General features: G+C 48.1%; 1 protein-coding gene across 3 annotated transcripts in view; it reads right to left on the bottom strand.

The window, feature by feature from the left end:
* Positions 1 to 25510, bottom strand: part of enox1 (ecto-NOX disulfide-thiol exchanger 1) — a 391926-nt gene that overhangs the window by 218586 nt on the left and 147830 nt on the right. For all 3 annotated transcript variants that reach the window (XM_072514330.1, XM_072514332.1, XM_072514329.1), the window contains exons 6-7: positions 15389 to 15601; positions 11741 to 11847 (exon numbers count right to left, since the gene is read on the bottom strand). In XM_072514330.1, coding sequence (XP_072370431.1) covers positions 11741 to 11847; positions 15389 to 15601 — 320 coding nt within the window. The remainder of the gene's footprint in view (positions 1 to 11740; positions 11848 to 15388; positions 15602 to 25510) is intronic.

The following is a 25510-nucleotide window of genomic DNA, read 5'->3' as shown; positions in this document are numbered from 1 at the left end:
AATTAGGAAAGCAGATTTCATACCATTTCATCAAGCGCACCATCTCCAAGCAGGTCATGCATGCATTTCTCAAACAGACAAAACAATTCAAACAACTCACCTCAAGAAGTAACTTCTAACTTCAGCTGGTTACAATGTACCTGCTGTCATACATCCCGAGTCAATTACATCTACACAGAAACAAACTTTTGAGGTGTAGCATATATTACATTTGCAATGAAGGTACTGATGACTCATCTGGCATCTTGCAAATGCAGTGGCATAGACAAAGCATTTCAATTGGAACCCATGGAGAGCTAATGGATTCATTCTCAGTGTAAACCATCTCATTTATCAAAATGGCCCAAAGGAATTGGATACTGCACACTGCAGAGGCAGGTACTGGCTATGTGTTGTTGTGTGTGTGATATTACAGGTGATTAATGCGGGGAAGAGCTGTGTGTTGTTGGGAGTGTGATATTACTGGTGATCTAGTGGTGGAGGGACTGTGGGTTGTTGGATGTTTCATATTGGAGGTGATGTAGAATCATAGAATCCCTACAGTGCTGAAGGAGGCCATTTCACCCATCGTGTCTGCACCAACCCACCAAAAAACACCACCCTACTGAGGCAGAATTCCCTGCCCTATTCCTGCAACTCCACCCTGAGGGGCAATTTATCATGCCATCTCCATCTAACCTGCACATCTTTAGACTGTGGGAGGAAACCGGAGCACCCGGAGAAAACCCACGCAGACACGGGGAGAACGGACAAACTCCACACAGTCACCCAAGGCTGGAACTGAACCCAGGTCCAATGGTGGGAGGGGCTGCGTGTTGTTGGGTGTGAGATATTACAGGCGAGTGGTGGAGGAGCTGTGTGTTGTAGGGTGTGTGATATTACAGGTGATCCCGTGGTGGAGGGGCTGTGTGTTAGAGGGTGTGTGATATTACAGGCGAGTGGTGGAGGGGGCTGTGTGTTGTAGGGTGTGTGATATTACAGGCAAGTGCTGGAGGGGCTGTGTGTTGTTGGGTGTGTGATATTACAGGTGATCCCGTGGTGGAGGGGCTGTGTGTTATAGGGTGTGTGATATTACAGGCGAGTGGTGGAGGGGCTGTGTGTTGTAGGGTGTGTGATATTACAGGCGAGTGGTGGAGGAGCTGTGTGTTGTTGGGTGTGTGATATTACAGGCGAGTGGTGGAGGGGCTGTGTGTTGTAGGGTGTGTGATATTACAGGCGAGTGGTGGAGGAGCTGTGTGTTGTTGGGTGTGTGATATTACAGGCGAGTGGTGGAGGAGCTGTGTGTTGTAGGGTGTGTGATATTACAGGCGAGTGCTGGAGGGGGCTGTGTGTTGTAGGGTGTGTGATATTACAGGCAAGTGCTGGAGGGGCTGTGTGTTGTTGGGTGTGTGATATTACAGGTGATCCCATGGTGGAGGGGCTGTGTGTTATAGGGTGTGTGATATTACAGGCAAGTGGTGGAGGGGCTGTGTGTTGTAGGGTGTGTGATATTACAGGCGAGTGGTGGAGGAGCTGTGTGTTGTTGGGTGTGTGGTATTACAGGCGAGTGGTGGAGGGGCTGTGTGTTGTAGGGTGTGTGATATTACAGGCGAGTGCTGGAGGGGGCTGTGTGTTGTAGGGTGTGTGATATTACAGGCAAGTGCTGGAGGGGCTGTGTGTTGTTGGGTGTGTGATATTACAGGTGATCCCGTGGTGGAGGGGCTGTGTGTTATAGGGTGTGTGATATTACAGGCGAGTGGTGGAGGAGCTGTGTGTTGTTGGGTGTGTGGTATTACAGGCGAGTGGTGGAGGAGCTGTGTGTTGTTGGGTGTGTGGTATTACAGGCGAGTGGTGGAGGGGCTGTGTGTTGTTGGGTGTGTGATATTACAGGTGATCCCGTGGTGGAGGGGCTGTGTGTTATAGGGTGTGTGATATTACAGGCAAGTGGTGGAGGGGCTGTGTGTTGTTGGGTGTGTGATATTACAGGCGAGTGGTGGAGGGGCTGTGTGTTATAGGGTGTGTGATATTACAGGCAAGTGGTGGAGGGGCTGTGTGTTGTTGGGTGTGTGATATTACAGGTGATCTAGTGGTGAATGGGCTGTGTGTTGATGGGTGTGTGATATTACAGGCGAGTGTTGGAGGGGCTGTGTGTTGTTGAGTGTGTGATATTACAGGTGATCTAGTGGTGAAGGGGCTGTGTGTTGATGGGTGTGTGATATTACAGGCGAGTGGTGGAGGGGCTGTGTGTTGTAGGGTGTGTGATATTACAGGCGAGTGGTGGAGGGGCTGTGTTGTTGGGTGCGTGATATTACAGGCGAGTGGTGGAGGGTCTGTGTGTTATTGGGTGTGTGATATTACAGGTGATCTTGTGGTGGAGGGGCTGTGTTGTTGGGTGCGTGATATTACAGGCGAGTGGTGGAGGGGCTGTGTGTTATTGGGTGTGTGATATTACAGGTGATCTCGTGGTGGAGGGGCTGTGTTGTTGGGTGCGTGATATTACAGGCGAGTGGTGGAGGGGCTGTGTGTTATTGGGTGTGTGATATTACAGGTGATCTCGTGGTGGAGGGGCTGTGTTATTGGGTGTGTGATATTACAGGTGATCTAGTGGTGAAGGGGCTGTGTGTTGTTGGGTATGTGATATTACAGGCGAGTGGTGGAGGATCTGGGTGTTGTTGGGTGTGTGATATTACAGGTGATCCCGTGGTGAAGGGGCTGTGTGTTGTTGGGTATGTGATATTACAGGCGAGTGGTGGAGGGGCTGGGTGTTGTTGGGTGTGTGATATTACAGGTGATCCCGTGGTGGAGGAGCTGTGTGTTGTTGGGTGTGTGATATTACAGGCGAGTGGTGGAGGGGCTGTGTGTTGTTGGGTGTGTGATATTACAGGTGATCTGGTGGTGAAGGGGGTGTGTGCTGATGGGTGCGTGATATTACCGGCGAGTGGTGGTGAGCTGTGTATTGTTGGGTGTGTGAGATTACTGGTGATCTAGTACTGAGAGTAACTGTTTTGTTGGGTGTATGATTGTACAGGGGCTCTAGTAGTGGAGGGGCTGAGTGTTTTAGGGTGTGTGATATTACAGGCGAGTGGTGGAGGCTGTGTGTGTTGTAGGGTATGTGATATTACAGGCGAGTGGTGGAGGGGCTGTGTGTTGTAGGGTGCATGATATTACAGGTGATCTCGTGGTGGAGGAGCTGTGTGTTGTTGGGTTGTGATATTACTGGTGATCTTGTACTGAGAGTACCTGTTCTGTTGGGTGTATGATTGTACAGATGATCTTGTGTTGGGAGGGGAGTGGAGTGTGTTGTCGGATGTGTGGTAGTGTAAATGGTCTCCAACTGGGTGGATGGGGGACTGTGCGATGTCTGGAATTTTATATTACAGGTGATATGATGTTGAGATAAAGCAGGTGATCTGATGAATGTTTGTAAGATGATAAAGCGGATAGACTGGTCCAAGTTGCTCGCTGCTTCCAATTAAATAGATGCGAGGCCAATGTATCACAATGTTAACTTGTGGAAGGACAGATCAATATTAAATGTAAGGAGGTGTTTGTTTTCTCAGACAACAACGAACCTCTAGAATAAGCTGCCGACTTATGCAATCCTTGATGTGTTGGGTGTGCTGGATCCGTGGAACACATACAGGTCACCAACACTTGAAATAGTGCAACACTATTTTATTGAATCATTAACTGTTTAACATACTCAGACTGGGGGGACTGTGGGTTAACACGATACTAGCTTTAACTAAAGACCTTTGCCTTGTCTTAACCAGTCGATGCATTCAGCACATGGTGAATGTCTGTGTTGCAGGCTGTGAGCTCTGTCCTCCTAGCTAGCTGCAACTCGAATGAGCAGGAACTCTGATGCCCCCTGTCTTTATAGTTCATGTGCTCTAACTGGTGATTGGCTGCGGTGTTGTGTGTGTTGTTTGGTCCCACTGTGTGTCCATCAGTGTGTGTCTGCACCATGATATACTGGTGTATATTATGACATCCCCCCTTTTATAAAAAATGTACCTGCGTGGCAATAAATAGTGTATGGTGAATGTTCCTGATTACGTGTGTGCAAAATATTTACAGGACTATGTACATGAGAACTAAGCTATTTACATGGGAAGGTGCCTGGTGCAGAAAAACAGTATGTCACAAGAATAACGAGATTAACACTATATACAAACCACATAAATGATTAAACAGGCGAACCGAACAAATCAGAAAGTCCATAAGTCCACAAAGTTCACAAATTAAGTCTCTGACGTGGGCGACGAATTCTGGTTGACCGTCAGGGTGGCACACCACTCATCGTCTGGATCGATGCTGTATACCGACAGCGGCTGGTGTCTTTACTTCGGAGACAGCCTTTTTGTTGTCACGACACCGACTCGAAAAGGTGCCTTCGGGTCCTCGGTGTCACTGCTGTGTGGGAGGTCCGCATCGGACTCAGTGGCCGTGGGTTGAATTACCTGGACATTCCTGCAAGGCAGGTGAAGCAATATGAATTGGCAGGCTGAGCTGCTCGGCAGAAGGCAGCATAGTGGCCAAGTCTGCCACATTGTAGGCATTGTCGAGATTTGGCAGGACATTGCCGTTTTAAATGGGCAGAACCACAGTTGCCGCACGTCGTAGCGTCAGCACGTTCGCTGTGCCACCGTGCATGCTTGGTGCGATCGTGCATGGTGCGCGCCTGCGCATTGCGTTCTTCAACGTCGCCGTCCACTTGTTTGGTGCGCACAAGCGCGGGAGTCTGCAAAAAGCGCGCAAAATGGCCGCCCTCATCCAGGCTGAGGCCCTGGAGGTGCTCAATCACTTGGACCCGTTCCGCCTCGTGGGGACCTTGCCATGCCATTTCAGCCGCTTGGATGTGGGAATACCGACTCGTGGCATTTTCATGTAAGACACAGGTCTTAATGGTGGCCGCTAGGGTGAGCTGCTTTACTTTGAGGAGCTGCTGTCATAGGGGGTCCGACTGAACACCGAAAACAATCGGGTCGCATATCATGGAGTCGGAGGAGGGCCCGTAGCTGCAAGACTGCCCAAGGATGCGGAGGTGCGTGAGGAAGGATTGGAAAGGTTCATCCTTACCCTGCAACCGCTGTTGGAACGCGTAGCGCTCAAAACTTTCATTCACCTCTACGCTGCAGTGAGTGTCAAACTTGAGAAGGACCGTCTTGAACTTTGTTTTATCTTCATCATCCGCAAAGGTGAGAGAATTGAAAATGTGGATGGCATGGTCCCCGACCATGGATAGGAGGAGAGCAATCTTCCTGGTATCCGAGGCGTCCTCCCTATCTGTGGCCTCAAGGAAGAGCTGGAAGTGCTGTTTGAATATCTTCCAGTTGGCCCCTAGGTTGCCGGCGATGCGGAGCGGCGGTGGCGGGCTGATGTTGTCCATGTTGCAGGATGACGGAATGCTGGCGGAAGGCAGATCACTTGCAGGTAGGTCTAAGAAGTGCTAATATCCCTCAACTCCTGGTATCATGATGTGTTGCGTGTTCTGGATCCTTGGAACACAGACAGGTCACCAACACTTGAAATAGTGCAACACTATTTTATTGAATCATTAACTGTTTAACATACTCAGACTGTGGGGGACTGTTGGTTAACACGATATTAGCTTTAACTAAAGATCTTTGCCTTGTCCTAACTAGTCGATGCACTCAGCACATGGTAAATGTCTGTGTTACAGGCTGTGAGCTCTGTCCTCCTAGCTAGCTGCAACTCGAATGAGCGGGAACTCTGATGCCCCCTGTCTTTATAGTGCATGTGCTCTAACTGGTGATTGGCTTCGGTGTGTGTGTTGATTGGTCCCACTGTGTGTCCATCAGTGTGTGACTGCACCATGATATACTGGTGTATATTATGACAATCCTTTATTTGGGTGGAAGAAGTATTTCAGATTTTGTATCCCCAAATCGGACCCGGCTTATTTCTTTCAGTGATGTTATTTTTGGTGGTATCTTTTGCTTGTGATTGGGTAGTAAGAGAAATCCATTGAAAGAAATGATCCTGTTGAAAATGAGGGTGGCATTTGGTTTGGGTGATGGTTGCAAATAGGTAGCAGTGACTGAGCAGCCCTGTTTACACCCGCCCCATTTCCTTCTCCACAGCAGAAAGAAAGTTTGGGTTTGGCAAGTCGTTTGATAATGATGAGTGTGCAGCAACAGACAAATGCTATGGACTGCAAGAGCCTAGCTCAGGAAAGTTCCTGAACAATTGATCATTGAATGTCTGGTTTACCGGCAAAACGGGTGAACAATTTGATCTTCTCCCTTGCCCCACGCCCAAGGAGGCGAACAGATAGAGAACAGGTAAGCTACACTGGAGACACATCGTCTATCCAGGGACTGCCTGCAGCAGGAGAAGACACTTCGGAGTGGAAAAACCTAATTCGATTCCCCCCCAAATCTCGAGTAGAAACACCTTCCCCTTACCCATGTGCGTACTATCAATTATAAAAAATATCAAACAAAGAATGGGATAGTGAAGCAGCCAAGAACAGCTTAATGTGAAAAAAACCTTTTGATTACAGACAAATACTGCAAATTAAAGTGGGAATGGTAGGTTATCCAGAGGTAGAGCAAATAGAGAGCTTTATTCAGGCAGAAACTTATAATAAACAGAATGGAGGACAATCTCTTGCCTGTTAGTTATAGTAAAATTGTAAGTGTACCTGATACTGATGTACAATTTTAACACTATCTTCCCCTAATATCAAGTATGCAATAATGAGTACTTGTTTGAAATGTTAGTTTTATATTGATACTAATTTTATATCTCTTTTATTCTGAAGATGGCAGACGGCTGTGTAGAAGGAATTACCCTCGCCCTCAGGTTTTCAGCTGAGTCTGTGAAAAGGCATGGGAGCTAAAGTGGCAGCTGGACGTCAGGTCACTGCTTGTTTAAAGTTGCTTCTATCAATCTCCGTGCCTCTGCAAGCATCCGTTTTATTTGAGGACCAATCGCTTCCAACCTCAGGGCATGCCAAAACCCAGGTGCACACTTGGTCCAGAGTTGTCTCTGAAGGCCCCTGGAGATGAAGACTCAAACACAATGGAAAGCAGATTCAGCTGTGGTTCAATCAATACGTCGATCTCCTCATGATTAAGTCAGACCTATTTGTTAATTGTGCTTCTATAAAGGTATAACGGACAGTTGCTGGGGTAAGTATTGACTGAGGGGGTAACTTACTAAAATAATACACGTAACAAGCAAAGAAGAAAGGGTACTATTGATGTACTTTGCTATCATTTGAAGTTACCTAACAAGAGGTAACAGCTATTCTGATGCATAATGTTCTAATTCATCAAATTATTGCTTGCTCTGCATCAAAGCAACTTGCAGTGATATTTCCAAGCGTATTTTATCGGCTGAGTTGGTCTGCTCTGAAAGTTCCTTGGGCTGAATCTTCAGCTCACTACTTGAGAGAGCCAGACGAGAATCAGCGACCCCGATGCACCTGGCATGGAGCCGGGCGCAACGGGGGAATGGTGCAAGAGCCCAAAAAATCTGGCTCTGCACCAGACACTGGACTAATCGCAAGTCACCCGCCTCGCTCTGCCCGGCGTGACCTGGGTCTTGTCTCTGCTGCAGCCTCTGAGAAATACCCCGCTAAATGCATAACGGACTTAGTTTGAAGTCTGCTGAATCGCGCCCTTCACCATGGATCAAATAAACCAATTCTAACTTCCAAGCAGATACATTGGCTTCAGGTTCTAGTTTACGAAGAGGTATTGCAGCACAATTCTAAAATTATGCGTTTGATGAGAAAGACGGGTTAATGAAAAAAATGGAGAGGCCGATCTGTACACAGTCTCGAAGGAAACTGCCATTAGCTTGCTGATTGTAAAAGGTCATTGCTTGCAATGTAGCAGCCTGCAAGCAACTATGTGAAAACAATCAGATAATTTGTTTTTTAATGATAGTTGAGAACTAAGTGATGGTCGGAGCGTATGGGGGAGAGCTCCCTTACTCCTCAAAATAGTGCCGCGGGACCTCTTACTGGCAGGGAAGCAAGGATCTCTGCTTAACATTTCATTCAACACATGACACTTCTGGCTGAAGATGGTTGCACATGTTTCAGCCTTTTCTTTTGCATTTATGTGCTGGGCTCAAAGATGGAGGAGCCCAGCACATAAATGCAAAAGAAAAGGCTGAAACATGTGCAACCATCTTCAGCCAGAAGTGTTGGGTGGATGATTCACCTCGTCCTCTTCCAGAGGTCCCCAGCATCACAGATGCCAGTCTTCAGCCAACTTGGTTCACTCCATGCTTGAGAAATGGCTGAAGGCACTGGATACTGCAAAGGCTACGAGCCCTGACGACATCCCAGCTACAGAACCAACTTGTGCTCCAGAACAGCCACACCCCTAGCCAAGCAGTTCCAGTACAGCTACAACACTACCGGGCAATGTGCAAAATTACCCAGGTATGTCCCATCCATAAAACAGCAGGACAAATCCAGCCTGGCCAATTACCTCCTCATCGGTCTACTCTCAATTATCAGCAAAGCGAAGGAAAGTATCGTTGACAGCGCCATCAAAAACTCACTCAGCAATAACCTGCTCACAAATATCCAGTTTGGGTTTAGGTAGGACCATATTACAGCCTTCGTCCAAATTTGGATTTAAGAACTGAATTCAGAGGTGAGGTGACTGCCCTTGATATTGAGGCAGCATTTGACTGAATAGACATCAAGAAGCACAAGCAAAACTGGAGTCAATGAGAATCAAGGCAAAAAAACCTCCACTAAAGCCACATGTAGCACCAAGGAAGATGGTTGTGATTGTTGGAAGTCAATGATCTCAGCCCAGGACCTTGCTGCAGTAGGTCCTCAGGGTAGTGTCCTTGGCCCAACCATCTTCGTTGTTTCATCAATGACCTTCTCCCCATCATAAGGAGAAGTGGGGATGTTCACTGATGATCGCACAGTGTTCAGCCCCGTTTGCTTCTCAGATACTGAGCAGTCCTTGCCTGGGTGTAGCAAGACCTGGACAACATTCAATCTTCGGCAGAAAAGTGGCAAGTAACATTCATATCATGCAAGTGCCAGTCAAAGGTCCTCTTGAATAAGAGGGAAACTAACCACCTCCCTTTGACATCCAATGCATTACCATTGCTAAATCCCCCACAGTCCCACAGTCAAAGTCCTGGGAAATATTGCAATCCTGTCACAATGAAGTGCAGGTTCTATTTGTAAGTGAGAGCAGCTGCTACTAATTGGGGAACAGTTAGGGCATTATTCTTAAGCATATATAAGAACCGGTTTCTGCTGGTGAGTTGGGAGGTGGGAGGAAGCGGAAAAGGAGTTTTGCCTGTGCTTTCTTGGTTTTGTGAATAAACCTATATTCAAGGATGACTGGCTCCAATTACCTCCTTTATTCAGTGAGTGAGCATCAAATTATAACACCATTAACCAGAACGAGAATTGTGCTAGTCACATAAATACTGTGGCTACAAGAGCAAGTCAGAGGCTGGGAATCCTGCGATGAATAACTCCCCTCCAGACCCCTCCAAAGCCTGTCCACCATCTACAAGTCAGGAGTGTGATGGAATACTCTCCACTTGCCTGGATGAGTGCAGTTCCAACAACACTCAAGAAGCTGGACACCATCCAAGATGTTTGATCAGTAGGACATCTACCATCATAAACATCAATCCCTCTGTCACTGGAGCAGTGTGTACCATATGCAAGATGCACTGCAGCAACTCACCAAGGCTCCATTGACAGTACCTTAAAAACCTCCAATCTCCACTACCTAGAAAAACATCGGGAGCAGATGCATGGGAACAGCACCACTTGCAAGATCTCCTTCAAGGCACGGACATTCCTGACTTGGAACTATATTGCTATCCTTTCAGTGTCACTGGGTCAAATCCTGAAACTTTCTTCATAACAGTGCTGTGGGTGTACCTACACCATATTGACTGCAGCAGTTCAGGAAAGCAGCTCACCACCACCTTCTCAAGGGCAATTAAGGATGGGCAATAAATGCAGGCCTAGCCATTTATGCCCACATTCTAAGAGTGAGTAAAAATATGAACAATTGCAGTTGAAGATTTGCTTGCTGTATCAGGGCCAGCACTTGTATTGCTCCTGGCCCACACGCAGTGCTATAAAAAGAACTCCGCTGCTTGAGGTGGCAACCCCTACTTCCCATTTTATTGGCCAAGATTCTTTTAAATCCATTCCAAAATAACAGGCTCCAAGACTCATTTAAACTTGATAGTTACAGACACACCTCTTCAGAGGTGGTTCTGACTCTGCCCAGATCTAATGTGGGGTGAAAATGTAGCCGGGGCCATTCATGTGAGTGAGAATTGGATTTGAACATTTTCAATTTAATCCACCCTCCTTGTGCTGTTATCTTGAATTTGGGAATTTGCTCCAGAGAACTGCGCATTGTGAGAACGGAGCATCCACATTCCCAATAAGATGTCACAACAGGGGGAATCTTCACTGAGAGTGCGATTTTGTAGATTATCCCCAAAAAGGAAACTCAAAACTTCGAAGTCAATCTCTTTTCTTGTTGGTGTCACTCGAAGGGTTATCATGATGCCAGGGTTATTTAAGATCACGGAGCAGTATTATTTCATGCTTAACTTTGTGAAGTATTGAACGTTAGCTTTAATTAGGTTCAGGATATGGCCAGATAAACTTTTTCTAAGTCCAAAATTGAAAGTGATTAGGGATGCTAGCCCTTGGAGAAGATGATAGAGCCAAGGATACTCTTGAAACCACTGAAAACAGGTCAAACATTTGACTTATAAGAAAAAAATGAAGTTTCAATTCCTGTTGTTAGAAACAAAATTAAATTGAAAAAAATGAGAGAACAGGAAGAAGGACTCGATCGGGGGCACTTGGAAAGTGTAATTTAAATGACCCTTGTTCTATTTCATTATTATTACGCAAATAAAATTGCCCTGGAAATTAGAGCTCCTTATGCAACACATACATTCTGGAGTTGTTGATAGTCACAGTGGCAAATGGATGCTTGATATATGTTATTTATTATCATCTAATTTAAACAAAAATTTAAATATTTTATAGTGGCGCTCTGGCTGTACTTTCAAATATTTTTCTTCCAAATCTCTAATCGGGTCAAATGGGACAAAGAGAAAAGTAAAAATCTTCCTGTCTTTTCTCAGGGATCCTACAATAAACATGTATTTACTGGGCACAATACAAATGATCTATAATTATTTTTAAAAATAAATTTAGAGTACCCAATTATTTTTTTCCAATTAAGAAACAATTTAGCATGGCCAATTTACTTACCCCGCACATCTTTGGATTTTGAGGGTGAGACCCACGCAGACACGGGGAGAATGTGCAAACTCCATACGGACAGTCACCCAGGGCCGGGATCAGACCATGAGGCAGCAGTGCTAACCACTGCGCCACTGTGCCGCTCTGACAACCTATAATTTAGCATTTGTTTGAAATAAACACCATGGTCAAAATAACTTATTGGCTAGAATGCTGCTTAAGAATGGTAGATAAACCTACGCTGTTTCATGTTTATTGCTGTGGATAGATTCTTTAAAAACACTGGTTTGTTTAGTCACGGGAGACCCAGTAGCAATGCATGACATTACAGCAACAATATAGACTCCAAATGCTCATGGCTTTAAGCAGTGATTGACAAAAAAAAAGTTAATGAATTGAAGACTGAGAGCAAGATATATAATACTCAAAACGAGTTGAACATACTCTTGAAGCAAGTGATAACTGATAGAATTGGAAGAAGATGATGTTACCAACCTCAGCTTGCTTTCGCCATATATCAATGTTCTTGCGTTGAGCTTTTGAGAAATGGTCCCAAACCTTTTGCTTCGAGGCAGCCTTGAAAACTGCAACAATCTGCTCAACTTTGGTGAACAAGGAAGTCAAACAAAACAACCAGTTTATGTTTTGATCAGGAATGAAGGAAGCAAAGCAGAGACACACAGGAGCTAGCATTGTGCCGCTTTTAAACATTATTAAAGGCACTATGTCATCCTTAGGGCAAGAAAATGCCATTTCTAGCAATAGGATTGCATCTCGGGTTGCAAGAGTTGCCAACCCTCCAGAGTCTCTCGGCCTGGAGTCTCTCAGAATTGAAGATCAATCTCCAGGAGGCTACTTTGTACGACCCTGGAGAAACATATAATTGCGACATTAGAAAAGATTGTTTTATTTTTGTAATTTTATTTGAACATTTCTCTTTGCCAGAAATAAAAGTATTGAAAATGTAGGGTGAAGGGGAGGTTTCACCAACAGTCAAGCATCATCCAATTAGGTAATGAGTCTTTTTGCTTTGCTAAAGGTATAGTAGGACAATACATCACCAGGATGGATGTCTTGTCCGATTAATATTTGGAGAGTGGGGGCAAGTTATTCAATGAAACCTCCAGGAATATACTTAAGGTCTGGATTCTCCCTTTCCCCAGCCGTGTGTTTCTCGGCAGAGTACTGTTCGTTGGCAGCGGGATTCTCTTTTCCCGCCGCTTGTCAATGAGATTTCCCATTGAAGTCATCCCACGCTGCCAGGAAACCCACGGGCAGGGGCGCACTGCCAGCGGGAAAAGAGAATCCCAACGGCCGGAGAATTCCGGCCTTAATCACAGTTGCTGACCCTGTCGGTACCAGCAATGATCAATGACATGGTGCCTTTAATCCTGTCAACTCATGTCTCTGTTGTACTTACAGTATGCCAACTGCAGATGGACTCTCCTCATGCCTCAATGTCTCCACCACATTTCCAGTGTCACATAATATACCCCTTTGTGTATTTAGATAGACTTGTGGGGAAAACAAAAGTCTATGGATGGAGCCTGATATTTTATCATCAAAATCAAGTTACTATCCTTTCCATCTGTATATGACCCCAATGGTTTAGCTAACTAAATGTCTTCTTTGAAAAAGGGAAGATTGGAGAGGTATGAAGACCATCCTCCACAGGCAGAACAAAAATGGGAGATGCGGGGCAATGATTTATCACTGAACATCCTGCAACCCTCCTAAACTTCACAAATTCCACCATCTTCTCCCACCCCTGGACCCCCAATTGATAAGTTCAGAAGAAGAATCTGGCCTGAGAGTGACTCTTTTATAAACACCTATTTCTTGGTGGCAGTCTGGGAGGCCAGAAAGAGTGTGATTGGTCTCACAATCCCTGTTAACCTAACCCAGGTCTCCTTTGTTTGCTTGATATACAGAGACCAGTACATTCCTCCCAATGATATAATGCATTCCTCCCAATGATACAGGCCAGTATAATTCTTACTGTTAGTCCTAAAAAGGGGCACTTCCCTCACTCTGTCAACCTACAGTCCCCTCAATCCTGACAACCATTGCTGGGTTGAAAGGCTTAACAAAGCACATGCTAAATAGTATGTGGGACATATGATCCCGGAGAAAAGTACTCGGCAATGTGGAATCCTATGAGATGCACTTGCCTGCCCCAAACTGCTATTAACCATGTCCCAGGAAACACAGGGTACGTAGTAAATGGCCCTCAAACCTGCCAGATTATTGAATTAATTCATCATCCCCAGTCATTCTGGGAAGCTCACCCATTTCCCCCCCCGCCCCACACCCCCTCCCCATCCCGGGCAGCCCACCAACATGCAGTGTCCCTTAAGCACATGCTAGTCACAACCCATACATAACCCCATGCTCGAAAAATACCACTGACAGTTTACCCAATGTAAACTGTTTCACAAGCACAATGTAAATATTAGGAAAAAAACCTCACACAATTTGAAGAGGCATGTGACCTTCTGAAATTATTAGAATTATTTTTACTGCTTATTATTTTTTAACTGTCCATAGTTGCACAGGATTTTACGGCGCAGGTACAGTGGCCCAGAGCATCCTTCATGGCGCTATGTTACAGGTGAGCCTCCTGCCATACCCCCCTTTATCTCGCCCTAAAAACATATCCTTCTGTTGCCCTTCTTCCTCACGCGTCTATCTAGCGACCCCTCAAAAGCATCTACGCTATTCATCCCAACCACTCCACGTATTATAGCAAGGTCCACATTTTTGTCACTCTTGGGCTAAGGAACCTTCTCCCCAATTCCTGACTGGATTTATTCGTGACTCTCTGTTATATTTACAGTCTCCGGTTTTCATCCCAGTTACTATCTTGCAAATTATCTGCGACTGGAAAGACATACTCATCAAGATCATTTTCTTCACCACTTGAGTGTTGAGCCACTAATGAGATGTAGTTTCTTTTCTTTACACCACTTGCATTCAGATGAAGCTCCTAATGAATGGAATTTGATTCGTTATAATAAAAACTAGAGAGAATTCCACCCAGAGAAGTAATCAGAACTCCCTTCAGATATATCAAAGAATATTTTTTGCTATAAAGCTCCAAGATGATTTAATGAATCAAATTGGGAATGGCAAAGCAACACTGGTCATTAATATCCAATTCCTTTCAAGAGCTTTTCAATCATATTCAACCAAAGTCATTTACCTGTTATGTATCATTTTAATTGGTTGTATTTTGAATCGCAGTTATTGTCCATTAGTTATTGTCCCTGATGGGCAAAGTCGCAATTTGGACTGCACCAAAAATATACAGAGCTAACCCTTTAGGCCATCTGCTCTTTGAGTCTATTTATCCAATTGCTGTGATCTTCACCAGCATTTTGACAATGCCCATTTAAGAAAAAAAAAAGTTATTTTATTTTGAAATCATTTGTTAACGGGTGGAATTTTCTGCCCCCCCCCCCCCCCCCCCCCCCCCCCCCCCCAACCACCACCACGTGGCATGTTTTCTGCTGGCGGAGGTGGCCCACCATTGGTCGACGACGGGATCTTCCAGTCCTGCCGATGTCTACAGGGCTTTGCAGGGCTCACACTCTCTGCTGCTGGGGATCCCACTGTGGGGGCTGGGGTGGGAGGTTCAGGGTCATCCTGCCAGTGGGAAGGGCTGGAAAACTCTGCTCTTGGTGTCTGGGGCGAGGGGTGCAAGTTTGGACTTCAGGGGAGCAATGTGGTTTGGGAATGATGTACATCCTGCCTGATTTCCCATTGGTGCCCACGTTGGCAAAGCAGCCGTCTCGTGTCTGTTCCAGTCATGCAGGTTCATTATCCTGTCAGGAAAGTTAGCATCCAGCTATTACATACCATCCAATTAAACATGTTATTTTATATGTTGTTGCTGCGCCCATTCCTTCTGATGTGAAAATCTGCACTTGGGGATCAGTGAAATGATAGCTGCAGCTATGTGAATTATAGAGTCAGGGTTCATAATTCCTACAAAATCCCTTCTGACTCAGGAGATGAAGTGAAAGATTTCCTACCTGAAAATCTAGTCCTGTCAGATGGGCCCATATTCTAGAACTTGCAGCACCAGTACTTACCCTGAGACTTAAACAGAATCGAGAAGGCCAATATGCAAATCTCACTTACATCCAGTCAGGATCTGTGCTAAAGCGTTTTTGAATCGGTCCTTGGCATGCTCCATTTCCTCCTCGTGTGCTGCCTTTTCACTCATCAGTCTCCGGCTGTGGCTATTGGCCGACTGGATCATGGAATAGAAATTGTTCGCCGAGCGCCGGGTCACCTCTCCACGCTCAAACCAAGCCAGCAGCACCGAGATGGCTTCTGAGAACTTGTTCTCGTCTGCAAGGGAACAGATACACTTGACTGCGCTGCAAACAAGAACTTGCCCAATCTTACTTCAGCTCGGCAAAGTGGTTACTGATCATAGAGCTTCACAGCACAGAAAGAGGCCCTTCGGCCCATCATGTCTGCGCCGGCCATCAAGTACCTATTTATTCTAATCCCATTTTCCAGCACTTGCTCCGGGGTAGAGACTTTAGGGAATTCGCTGTGAGGGACTCTCCTCTCTCTCTCTCTCTCTCTCTCTCTCTCTCTCTCTCGAGGGCAGTGGAAATAGAAAATTGTTGACGTCGGCAGGAAATGGGATGGGCACTTTAGGGAACTTACCTTCTAGGGTTATGGACTTACGACGGGGGGATGGGGCTGCCTGGATTGCTCTACAGAGCAGATATGGAGTTGATGGGCTGAATGGTCTCCTTCTGTGCCATAATTACTCAAGAGAAAACATACTGATTTATTTCAAAATACAAGGTCCCATTGTTTAAATAGTGTGACCTGTGTGAGATAATCTTAACTTTGAACACCAGTGAATTCTCTGGCAATCCACCATTGGGCCTTGCTGTGGTTCCCACACATCACTTGGACCAATAGTCAGTGAAATTCACTCCACAAAAACTTGTGAATGGAACGTCACTGCACACATTAGCAAATACAAACATATCGGAGGAGCATGCAACTAGTAAATGCCATCCAACCAGCAAATTCACTCTATTGTCGACTCTGGCCTACACACTTTATCCTCTTTATAATTAAAAAGAAAAGGTTTTCATGGTCTCCCTAAGTCCCTGAAAGGAACAGGCCTCCAAATTAATTGTCCAAAATGATAAACAGAGTGATTCATCCTCGGCAGTTATTTCCCTTGGCAATGCTTTCCCAAGGTCCCCTTGGTTCAGTAGCCCAGCATGTTCCAGGGAACATTCAATTATCTCTCGCTGTGTTCATCCTCGTAGCTGTTAATTTGGTATATGAACAGATTTTCACCCAGATGTTCATTGAAACAGAAACAATTACTTTTACTTTTCGCAGGGAGTTTATTCCACATTCCCGCATCTTGTGGGGAACGCAGGAGCTAATCTCAAGTGTTAGGTTCTTAGAATCGTATAGTTTATGGCACAGATGGAGGCCACTTGACCCACCTTGTCTGAGCCGGCCAAAAAAATACTAGCCACCCAGCCTAATACTAATTCTCAGTATCTGGTCTGTAGTCCTGCAGGTCAGATCTTCAGGTGTACATCCAGATATCTTTTAAATGAGTTCAGGGTTTCTATCTTAACAACCCTCTCAGGCAGTGAGTTCCAGACTCCCACAACACTCTGGGTGAATTTATTTTTCCTCATCTCCCCTCTAATATTTCCACCAATCACTTTAAATCAATGCCCCTAAGTCACTGAACTCCCAATGTTGCACATCACAATCAACCTCCCCTCAGCCTCCTCCATTCCAAGGAGAACAACCCTAGCCAATCCAATCTTTCCTCATGTCTGCAATTTTTCAGTCCTGGCAAACATCCTCGCAAATCTCCTCTGCTCCCTTTCTAATGCAGTTACATCCCTACTGTAATGAGGTGGTCAGAACTGCACACAGTACACAAGTTTGAAAGAATTCCAGCAGCATAACATCCCTGGTCTTAGCCGGCATGGGAATGGTGGTGCCAGGAAAAATGGCGTAAAACAGCCACCGATTCCCCGTTTTGCTGGGCGCTAGCAGGACGGCAGCGTAGAGCACCCCACTCTAGCTGCCAATACGCCCCGGAGAATTACCATGTCCATGGCCACGCATGTGCACGGTGGCGGCCTGCAGCGGCCGTGCCGTGCTACATGGCTGCGGCCCCACCCACGAAATAGTCCCCCTTCTGCCAACTCGCGCACCCCAGACTCCCCCCGCACAGTGCCCCCAGCCCCGGATAATGTCCCCCCCCCCCCCCGCCCGCAGATTGGCTCTTCCCCAACTGTGGTGGCACTAGACTGAATTCGCAGCCGCCACGCCGAGTTCCTGACGGGTGAGACCATGAGAGACCCATGCCGTCAGGAACTCGGCCAGTCGGGGGGGAGCATCGGGGGTCGGGCCTCAGGCAATGTCCTGAGGCCGTCGATACGTGGTACGGCGTACTCGTAGAGTACGGCGCTTTGGAGGGGTGGAGCATCGCGAAAGCGGTGCAGCCACGATGTGGTCGGGAACTCAGATTCTCCGGCCATTCACCGAACACGATTTCGGCGTTGGCGACCGGAGAATCCAGCCCCATGTTTTTAGCATTATTTCAACAATGTTTGGCACTGGCTGAATATCTGCCCCTTTCTGGCACCACTGATAAAAGTATGATGGAAGAAGGATACTTTCTCTTCTCATGGCAACTTCCATCATGATGTGGCTGTTGAAGGCGGGATGCTCATCTCCCCAGAATTCTCACCGGTCTCACCTTATTGTAATGCCAGTAGCTGTCACACCTGCATTAAACAGCCATTAGCTGACATTCTTAGGTGACATACTTGACATTCAAGGGCCATTTGGTGCTGCAACCAAATATCAAAGTGATCAGATCACAGTGGGGGGGGGGGGGGGGGGCGCGCAAATTGGAAGGGGTATGTAAGGCTATACATTCACACAACTTCTCATTTGAAGGGCACTAAGGGTGGGCTGGCCCAGCCAGCAATGCCCACATCCCATGACAAAATAAAGAAAAAGTATTGATTTCATTGCTATTCAAGTGACCTTGGGTTTCGGATGGGGCCAAGACAAGGGCAAACCGATCAACAAAATTTCAACCTCCTCCCTTCCCACCACTAATCCCTCTGAGAACAGCATCACCTAGGGCTTCCTCAAGCGGAAACATCTAGAACGCGTCATCCACAATATCGTGCAGCTGATGATGTGTTAGGGCGAGATGCCGTGTCGAATGCAACGCAAGGCCCCCGTAACATACTGACAAACTCTAAACATCTCAGTTTGGCATTTGGTTGTGGCACCGAATGACCCAAATGCAATCCCTCAGTGAGGTTCCAGGGAAAAAAACACTTTCTGAAGCCAATTTGAATTCAATTACAAACTGTGTACAAACTGTGTACAAAGAGCTTTATTGAATGCACTCTATATTTACCTTCTCAAACTGTTCTTGCTCTTTGTCCCTTTGCTGAACATTTAAATAAACTCCATCTTGTACATTGGCCCAACTATTTCCTCATGATGAACATTAGACTGTGTGATTTCCATGCTAGTCTCTTGGAAAAGAAAAACTAAGACAATATTTGCTATCCTTCAGCCCTCGGGTTAAGAGTCGGTATTTATGCAGCTCCTGAAATTAAAGCTATCCGTTATCATTTCCTGAGGGTTGATGGTTAATATCGAATATACAGGCCATGGCAAATTTAGTAAGGATTCAGATATTAAAACTAATCTTCTTCTGATCATATATGGGCTCCATCACCAAGGCTGTTTACTTTGGATCTGCTGACTATTTCCAGCATTTTCTGCTACTCTAAAGCAGTAACATAACCCGACTCCCACCATGCCTCATCTTAGTTTGCTGCTGAAACCCCACTGTAACCCCGTGACTTGTCTTTACCAGCCAGCCATCTTCCACCCTACATCGAGGTGAATTTGTTCACATCTCTGTTGCCCACGTCGGAACTCACACCAAGTCCCGTCCATCCCTCACCCCCCCTTGCTGCTTGACACAAGCTCCTGATCCAACAACATCTCCATTTTAAAATGCTTATGCTTCCTTGGTCTCACCCCTCCCTATCTCTGTTACCTCCGTCAGCCCCACAACCCTCCAAGATAACTGCGCTTTCCAATTCTGATTTATTGCGTATCTCTAATCTTGAGTGCTCCATCATTGATTGCTGTGCCTTCAGTTACCTGGGTTCCAGGAGCTTTCATGAGGGCATTCTAGAAGCTCTGGAACTCCCTCACTAAACTTCTCTGTAAAATCTACTCATTGAGAGAGTTTTTGATGACCTGTCCTAATATCTCCTTCTGTGCCTCTATGCAAAAATGTTTCTATTGCTAGCATATTTGTTAACTACTTGTGGTCAACCCCCCTTCTCCTGTATGCATCAGAAACATGGACAATGTACAGCAGACACCTCAAATCCCTGGAGAAATATCACGAACGTTGCCTCCGCAAAATCCTGCATATCCACTGGCAGGATAGGTGTAGAAGGGAATTTAGTGTGCGAATTAGTCATTAATATCTAGTTGCTATTAAAGAAAAGGCACCTGTAAAAGCATGATGGGATTGCTTGGCTATATTTTCTAACTGCTTCTGCACAAAACTTGGAAGGTCGAATAATGTAAACAAATACTGATGCTGTGCAGCCTTTTTCTTGCTGACAAGTTGCTTTAGAATTGTTTTGGCAAGAGACACAAAATTGTACTCGATATTGAACAAACAACATTTTCAATGTTTCTTTAATGTAAACATGGCAAGCAGAAGCTGTTTTTGTCCTCAATGCTGTTTATTTCATGGTATAAATGTATGCTCTTCAACTTGTAAGGTCGGGTGTTTGGAGTGGTCTCTGACTGTTACAACCCCTCCATGATATTGTGTCAAAATAAATTACCTGAAACAAAGCTCGAAGTCTCTGACTTATTACTTCCACGACAATAGGCGTACAAGCCAATATCCCCAGCATTGAGGCACTGGTAACTCTCGACCAGCTGCGATGGGTGGACCATATTGCCCGCATGCCCGACACAAGATTCCTAAAACAAATGGTCTACCCTGAGCTCCACAATGGTAAGCTATCACTCGGAGGGCAAAGGAAACGTTATAAGTGTCATGATATTCAGGTGAACATCACAGCACATACATACACATAATGATGGACAGATCAACGGACCAATCAACACACACAACACGACAGCCAATCACGGACAAGAGCATACACAGTACAAAGCAGGGAACACGACACTTCCTGGGCACTCGAGCAGGAGAGAGCTCAGGGCACAGACCTCATTGCCAGCCACTCAGAGGTTCACCATGTGCTGAACACCAGAGTTTACTATGTTTATAGTTCAATGAAATAAAACTGCGTTGTACCATACGCAACCGTGTTGGTTCGTCTGTGTGTCAGAGTACCCAACACCTCCCTAAATAAAAGTAACATCCCCATTGACACATGGGAACTGCATGCTTTCGAATTCACAAACTGGAGAAGAAGCACCTGTGAGGGCACCAATGACCTCAAGTGTCACATGGTGGAACACGCGAAGACCAAGCGTGAACACGGAAGGAGAGCGCAGGATCGGACTATTCAGCTACCGCAGAACCCACCTCACCGGAGTGGAAGCAAGTCATCCTCAACCCTGAGGGACTGCCCAAGAAGAAAAGAAGACTTGTTATAAATACTGGGGCGAAATTCTCCGGAGACGGCGCGATGTCCGGCGACTGGCGCCCAAAACGGCGCAAATCAGACGGGCATCGCGCCGCCCCAAAGGTGCGGAATGCAGCTGGCGGGGCACCAAAGGCCGAGCCCCAACATTGAGGGGCTAGGTCGGCGCTGGACGAATTTCCGCCCCGCCAGCTGGCGGAAACGGCCTTTGGTGCCCCGCCAGCTGGCGCGGAAATGACATCTCCCGGCGGCGCATGCGCGGGAGCGTCAGCGGCCGCTGACAGCTTCCCACGCACGCGCAGTGGAGGGAGTCTCTTCTGCCTCCACCATGGTGGAGACCATGGCGGAGGTGGAAGGGAAAGAGTGCCCCCACGGCACAGGCCCGCCCGCGGATAGGTGGGCCCCGATCGCGGGCCAGGCCACCGTGGGGGCACCCCCCGGGGCCAGATCGCCCCGCGCCCCCCCCAGGACCCCGGAGCCCGCCCGCGCCGCCTTGTCCTGCCGGTAAGGTAGGTGGTTTAATCTACGCCGGTGGGACAGGCATTTTAGCGGCGGGACTTTGGCCCATCCGGGCTGGAGAATCGAGCGGGGGGGCCCGCCAAGCGGCACGGTGCGATTCCCGCCCCCGCCGAATCTCTGGTGCCGGAGACATCGGCAACCGGCGGGGGCGGGATTCACGCCAGCCCCCTGCGATTCTCCGACCCGGCGGGGGTTCGGAGAATCTCGCCCCAGGTTCTTGTTGCGAGAGTATTCATGGTGTGTGTGATTACTGGATGGGGGAAATTGTTGGAGATTAGTTTATGAGGTCCAGGGTAAAGCACTCCTGTCACTCATGGCCCACAAGCAGTGCTGAACGACGCTTGTCTGTGGATTTCAGCCACTCCTAACTTCAGCTGCTGGATTTCCAGAGCCTTGCAGAATCTGGCCAACCAGTGTTAGATTTAAATAGCTGCTAAAGCATGAGGAATGGAGCCTCACTCGTACATAATTACTCACCCATTTTTTGAGGGAAAGTTCATCGCAAAACCTAAACATTCTGGGGTAGCCCTGAAGTAGGAGCATTCATAACAGGCCTCAGGCCGATAGTACTTTTTAGTTATAGTAATTTAATCCTTACTGCAAATTTCATGCCCATTGTGTGGGATGCAGCAGGGAGGGGGTAAAGTCCCCTTGTACATTAGCCAAGGCATAAAATATAAGAGCAGGGAGATTATGTTGGAACTGTATAAAACGCTTGTTGGGCCACAGCTACAGTAATGTGTACAGTTTTGATCATCACACTATAGGAAGGATGTGATTGCACGAGAGATGGTGCAGAGGAGACTCACCAGGTTGTTGCCCAAAACTCCCCCAAAATGACACCAAGGGCACGATCCAATGGCCATGCTGCACCCGAAAAGCAGCTCGCCACAGCGCAGCATGGCCAATAAAAGCTGGGAGACCCTGATACCGCAATCTATCTGGCTTGCAACGCCTCGCAAGATCAAACATGATCTCACAAGACGCTGCGATGTAAATCTCGCCCATTGTGGGCGGGATCTTTTTTTGTCAAACCTGCATATTAGAGCGAGACAGCTCGTCTCACGCTAATGTGCAGATTCCCAAGGTTCCTGAGACTTTGTCATTCATCCCCTTCACCTCAGAGACCTCGGACGAGAGCTATTCAGAACTGGGGCGAGATTCTCCGACCCCCCGCCGGGTCGGAGAATCGCCGGGGGCTGGCGTGAATCCCGCCCCCGCCGGATGCCGAAGTCTCCGGCACCGGATATTCGGCGGGGGCGGGAATCGTGCCACGCCGGTTGGCGGGCCACCCCCGCGCGATTCTCCGGACGCTAAAATGCCTGTCCCGCCGGCGTAGATTAAACCACCTACCTTACCGGCGGGAGAAGGCGGCGCAGGCGGGCTCCGGGGTCCAAGGGGGGGCACGGGGCGATCTGGCCCCAGGGGGTGCCCCCACAGTGGCCTGGCCCGCGATAGGGGCCCACCGATCCGCGGGCGGGCCTGTGCTGTGGGGGCACTCTTTCCCTTCTGCCTCCGCCACGGTCTCCACCATGGCGGAGGCGGAAGAGACTCCCTCCAATGCGCATGCGCGGGAATGCCGTCAGCGGCTGCTAGCATTCCCGCGCATGCGCCGCCCGGAGAGGTCATTTCTGCGCCAGCTGGCGGGGCACCAAAGGCCTTTTCCGCTAGCTGGCGGGGCGGAAATTCATCCGGCGCCGACCTAGCCCCTTAAGGTTGGGGCTCGGCCCCCAAAGATGCGGAGCATTCTGCACCTTTGCAGCGGTCCAACTGATTTGCCCGACTGATTTGCGCCGTTTTGGGCGCCAGTCGGCGGACATCGCGCTGTTTCCGGAGAATTTCGCCCCTGGTCTCCACAAACGGGGCCAGATGGAACGGCACTCGTGGCAGTCTCCGAGTGGATGGTAGGCCCCCAGCTGCATGTTCTTTGGGCAGGGTGGTGCTCTGGCACTGCTGGTGGATTGGGATTTGTTTTATTGCCACGTGTACTGAGGTATGGTGAAAAGTATTGTTCTGCGTACAGCCTAGACAGGTCATTCTATACATGAAAGAAAAAATATAGGGCATACATAAATACACAATGTAAATACATAGACGCAGTTATCGGGTGAAGCATACAGGAGCGCAGTACTACTCAGTAGAGAAGATGTGTGAAGAGATCAGATCAGACCATTCGAGGGTCATTCAGGAGTCTGGTAACAGCGGGGAAGAAGCTGTTTTTGTAAGTGCGTGTTCTCAGACTTTTGTATCTCTTGCCTGATGGAAGAAGTGAATAACCCGGGTGGGAGGAGTCTGTGATTAAGCTGCCCACTTTCCCAAGGCAGCAGGAGGTGTCGACAGAGTCAATGGATGGGAGGTGGGTTTGTGTGATGGACTGCGCTGTGTTTACGACTCTGCAGTTTCTTACGGTCTTGGGTCGAGCAGTTGCCATATCAGGCTGTGATATGGGCAGCACGGTGGCTCAGTGGTTAGCACTGCAGTCTCATGACGCCGAGGTCCCAGGTTCGATCCCGGCTCTGGGTCACTGTCTGTGTGGAGTTTGCACATTCTCCCTGTGTTTCAATGGGTTTCACCCCCACAACCCAAAGATGTGCAAGGTAGGTGGATTGAACACGCTAAATTGCCCCTTAATTGGAAAAAATTAATTGGGTACTCTAAATTTAAAAAAAAAATCAGGCTGTGATGCAGCCAGATAGGATGCTTTCTATGGTACATTTGTAAAAATTGATAACAGTCAATGTGAAATTGATAAACCTTGGAACCTTGCAGTGCTAGCCTGGCACCCTGCCAGTGCTACTTGGGTGCCAGCATGGCACTGCCAAGGTGCCCTGTTGGCACTGTCAGCTGGTAGAGGCACTGCCAGGGCACCAGATTGCGCAATGCGCATGCGATTAGACGAGGGTAGTGCGTTTGGACTGGGGAGGGATGGGGTCGCTTTGGGGGCCTTGGAGATCGGGACAACATTCTTAAATGGTGTCCCGATATCTTGCTACACTGGGGAATTCCGCCGAGTAGAACTCCCAGTGTACAAATCGGGGCTATGTGCGGCCTTGGCCGCGCTTTCCCCACTGAGGCCCTTTACACAACACGAGTCGTGTTGCATAGCCATGTGTTTCTCGGCACTGCGAGCGCCAGGAAACACGCGGCTAAATGCGCCGGCTATGGGACTTTGTTCCCAAATAGTTGAATAATGCCGCCTGTCATTTTCTGGGAGAATCGCGTCCCTCATCTCTGCTTTAAATCTGCTACCCCTTACCTGGGGCGGGATTCTCCGATAACAGCGCGATGTCCGCCGACCGGCGCCCAAAACATCGCAAAGTCTCCGGCACGGAATGGGCGAGCAGCGACGTGACGCTATCCGCGCTGGCTCACGTGGTTCACGCCGTGCGGCTCATAAGACTCGCTGCTCCCCCCACCCGATCAGAAGACCCAACCGGATGGCTGCCCGCCGCTCAGCCCCGAGGTTCCAGTCCCGCGACTTTGAGGCGCTCCTGGACACAGTGGAGCAGAGGAGGGAGGCCCTGTATCCCGGGCACGGCCGCAGAGTCGCCCCACGCCACAGCCGGCGTCTGTGGAGGGAGCTGGCAGAGGCCGTCAGCGCTGTGGTCCTGACACCACGGACAGGCACCCAGTGCCACAAGAAGGTGAACGACCTCGTCAGGGCAGCCAGGGTGAGCCCCCCCCCCCCGCCCGATATCCATATCCCCCATATCCCCATCCCCATATCCCCCCTCCCCCATATCCCCCCTCCCCATATCCCCTCCCCATATCCCCCCTCCCCCGTATCCCCCTCCCCCATATCCCCCCTCCCCATATCCCCCCTCCCCCATATCCCCCCTCCCCCATATCCGCCTCCCCCATAGCCCCCCTCCCCCATACCCCCCATATCCCCCCTCCCCCACATCCCCCCTCCCCATATCCCCAAGTGAATCCAGCCCTAACCTTAACCTCTGCAATACACGCGCAACCGATGGCGTGCATTCATATACCTGTCTAACACTGTTGCCTTTTACCCCTGCACCCCCCCCCACAGGAGAAGCGCGCACCCAACACCAGGGAG

This window comes from Scyliorhinus torazame, chromosome 8, assembly GCF_047496885.1.
Source record: "Scyliorhinus torazame isolate Kashiwa2021f chromosome 8, sScyTor2.1, whole genome shotgun sequence".
Lineage (NCBI taxonomy): Eukaryota > Metazoa > Chordata > Chondrichthyes > Carcharhiniformes > Scyliorhinidae > Scyliorhinus > Scyliorhinus torazame.
This window is presented reverse-complemented; position numbering and strand designations above follow the sequence as displayed.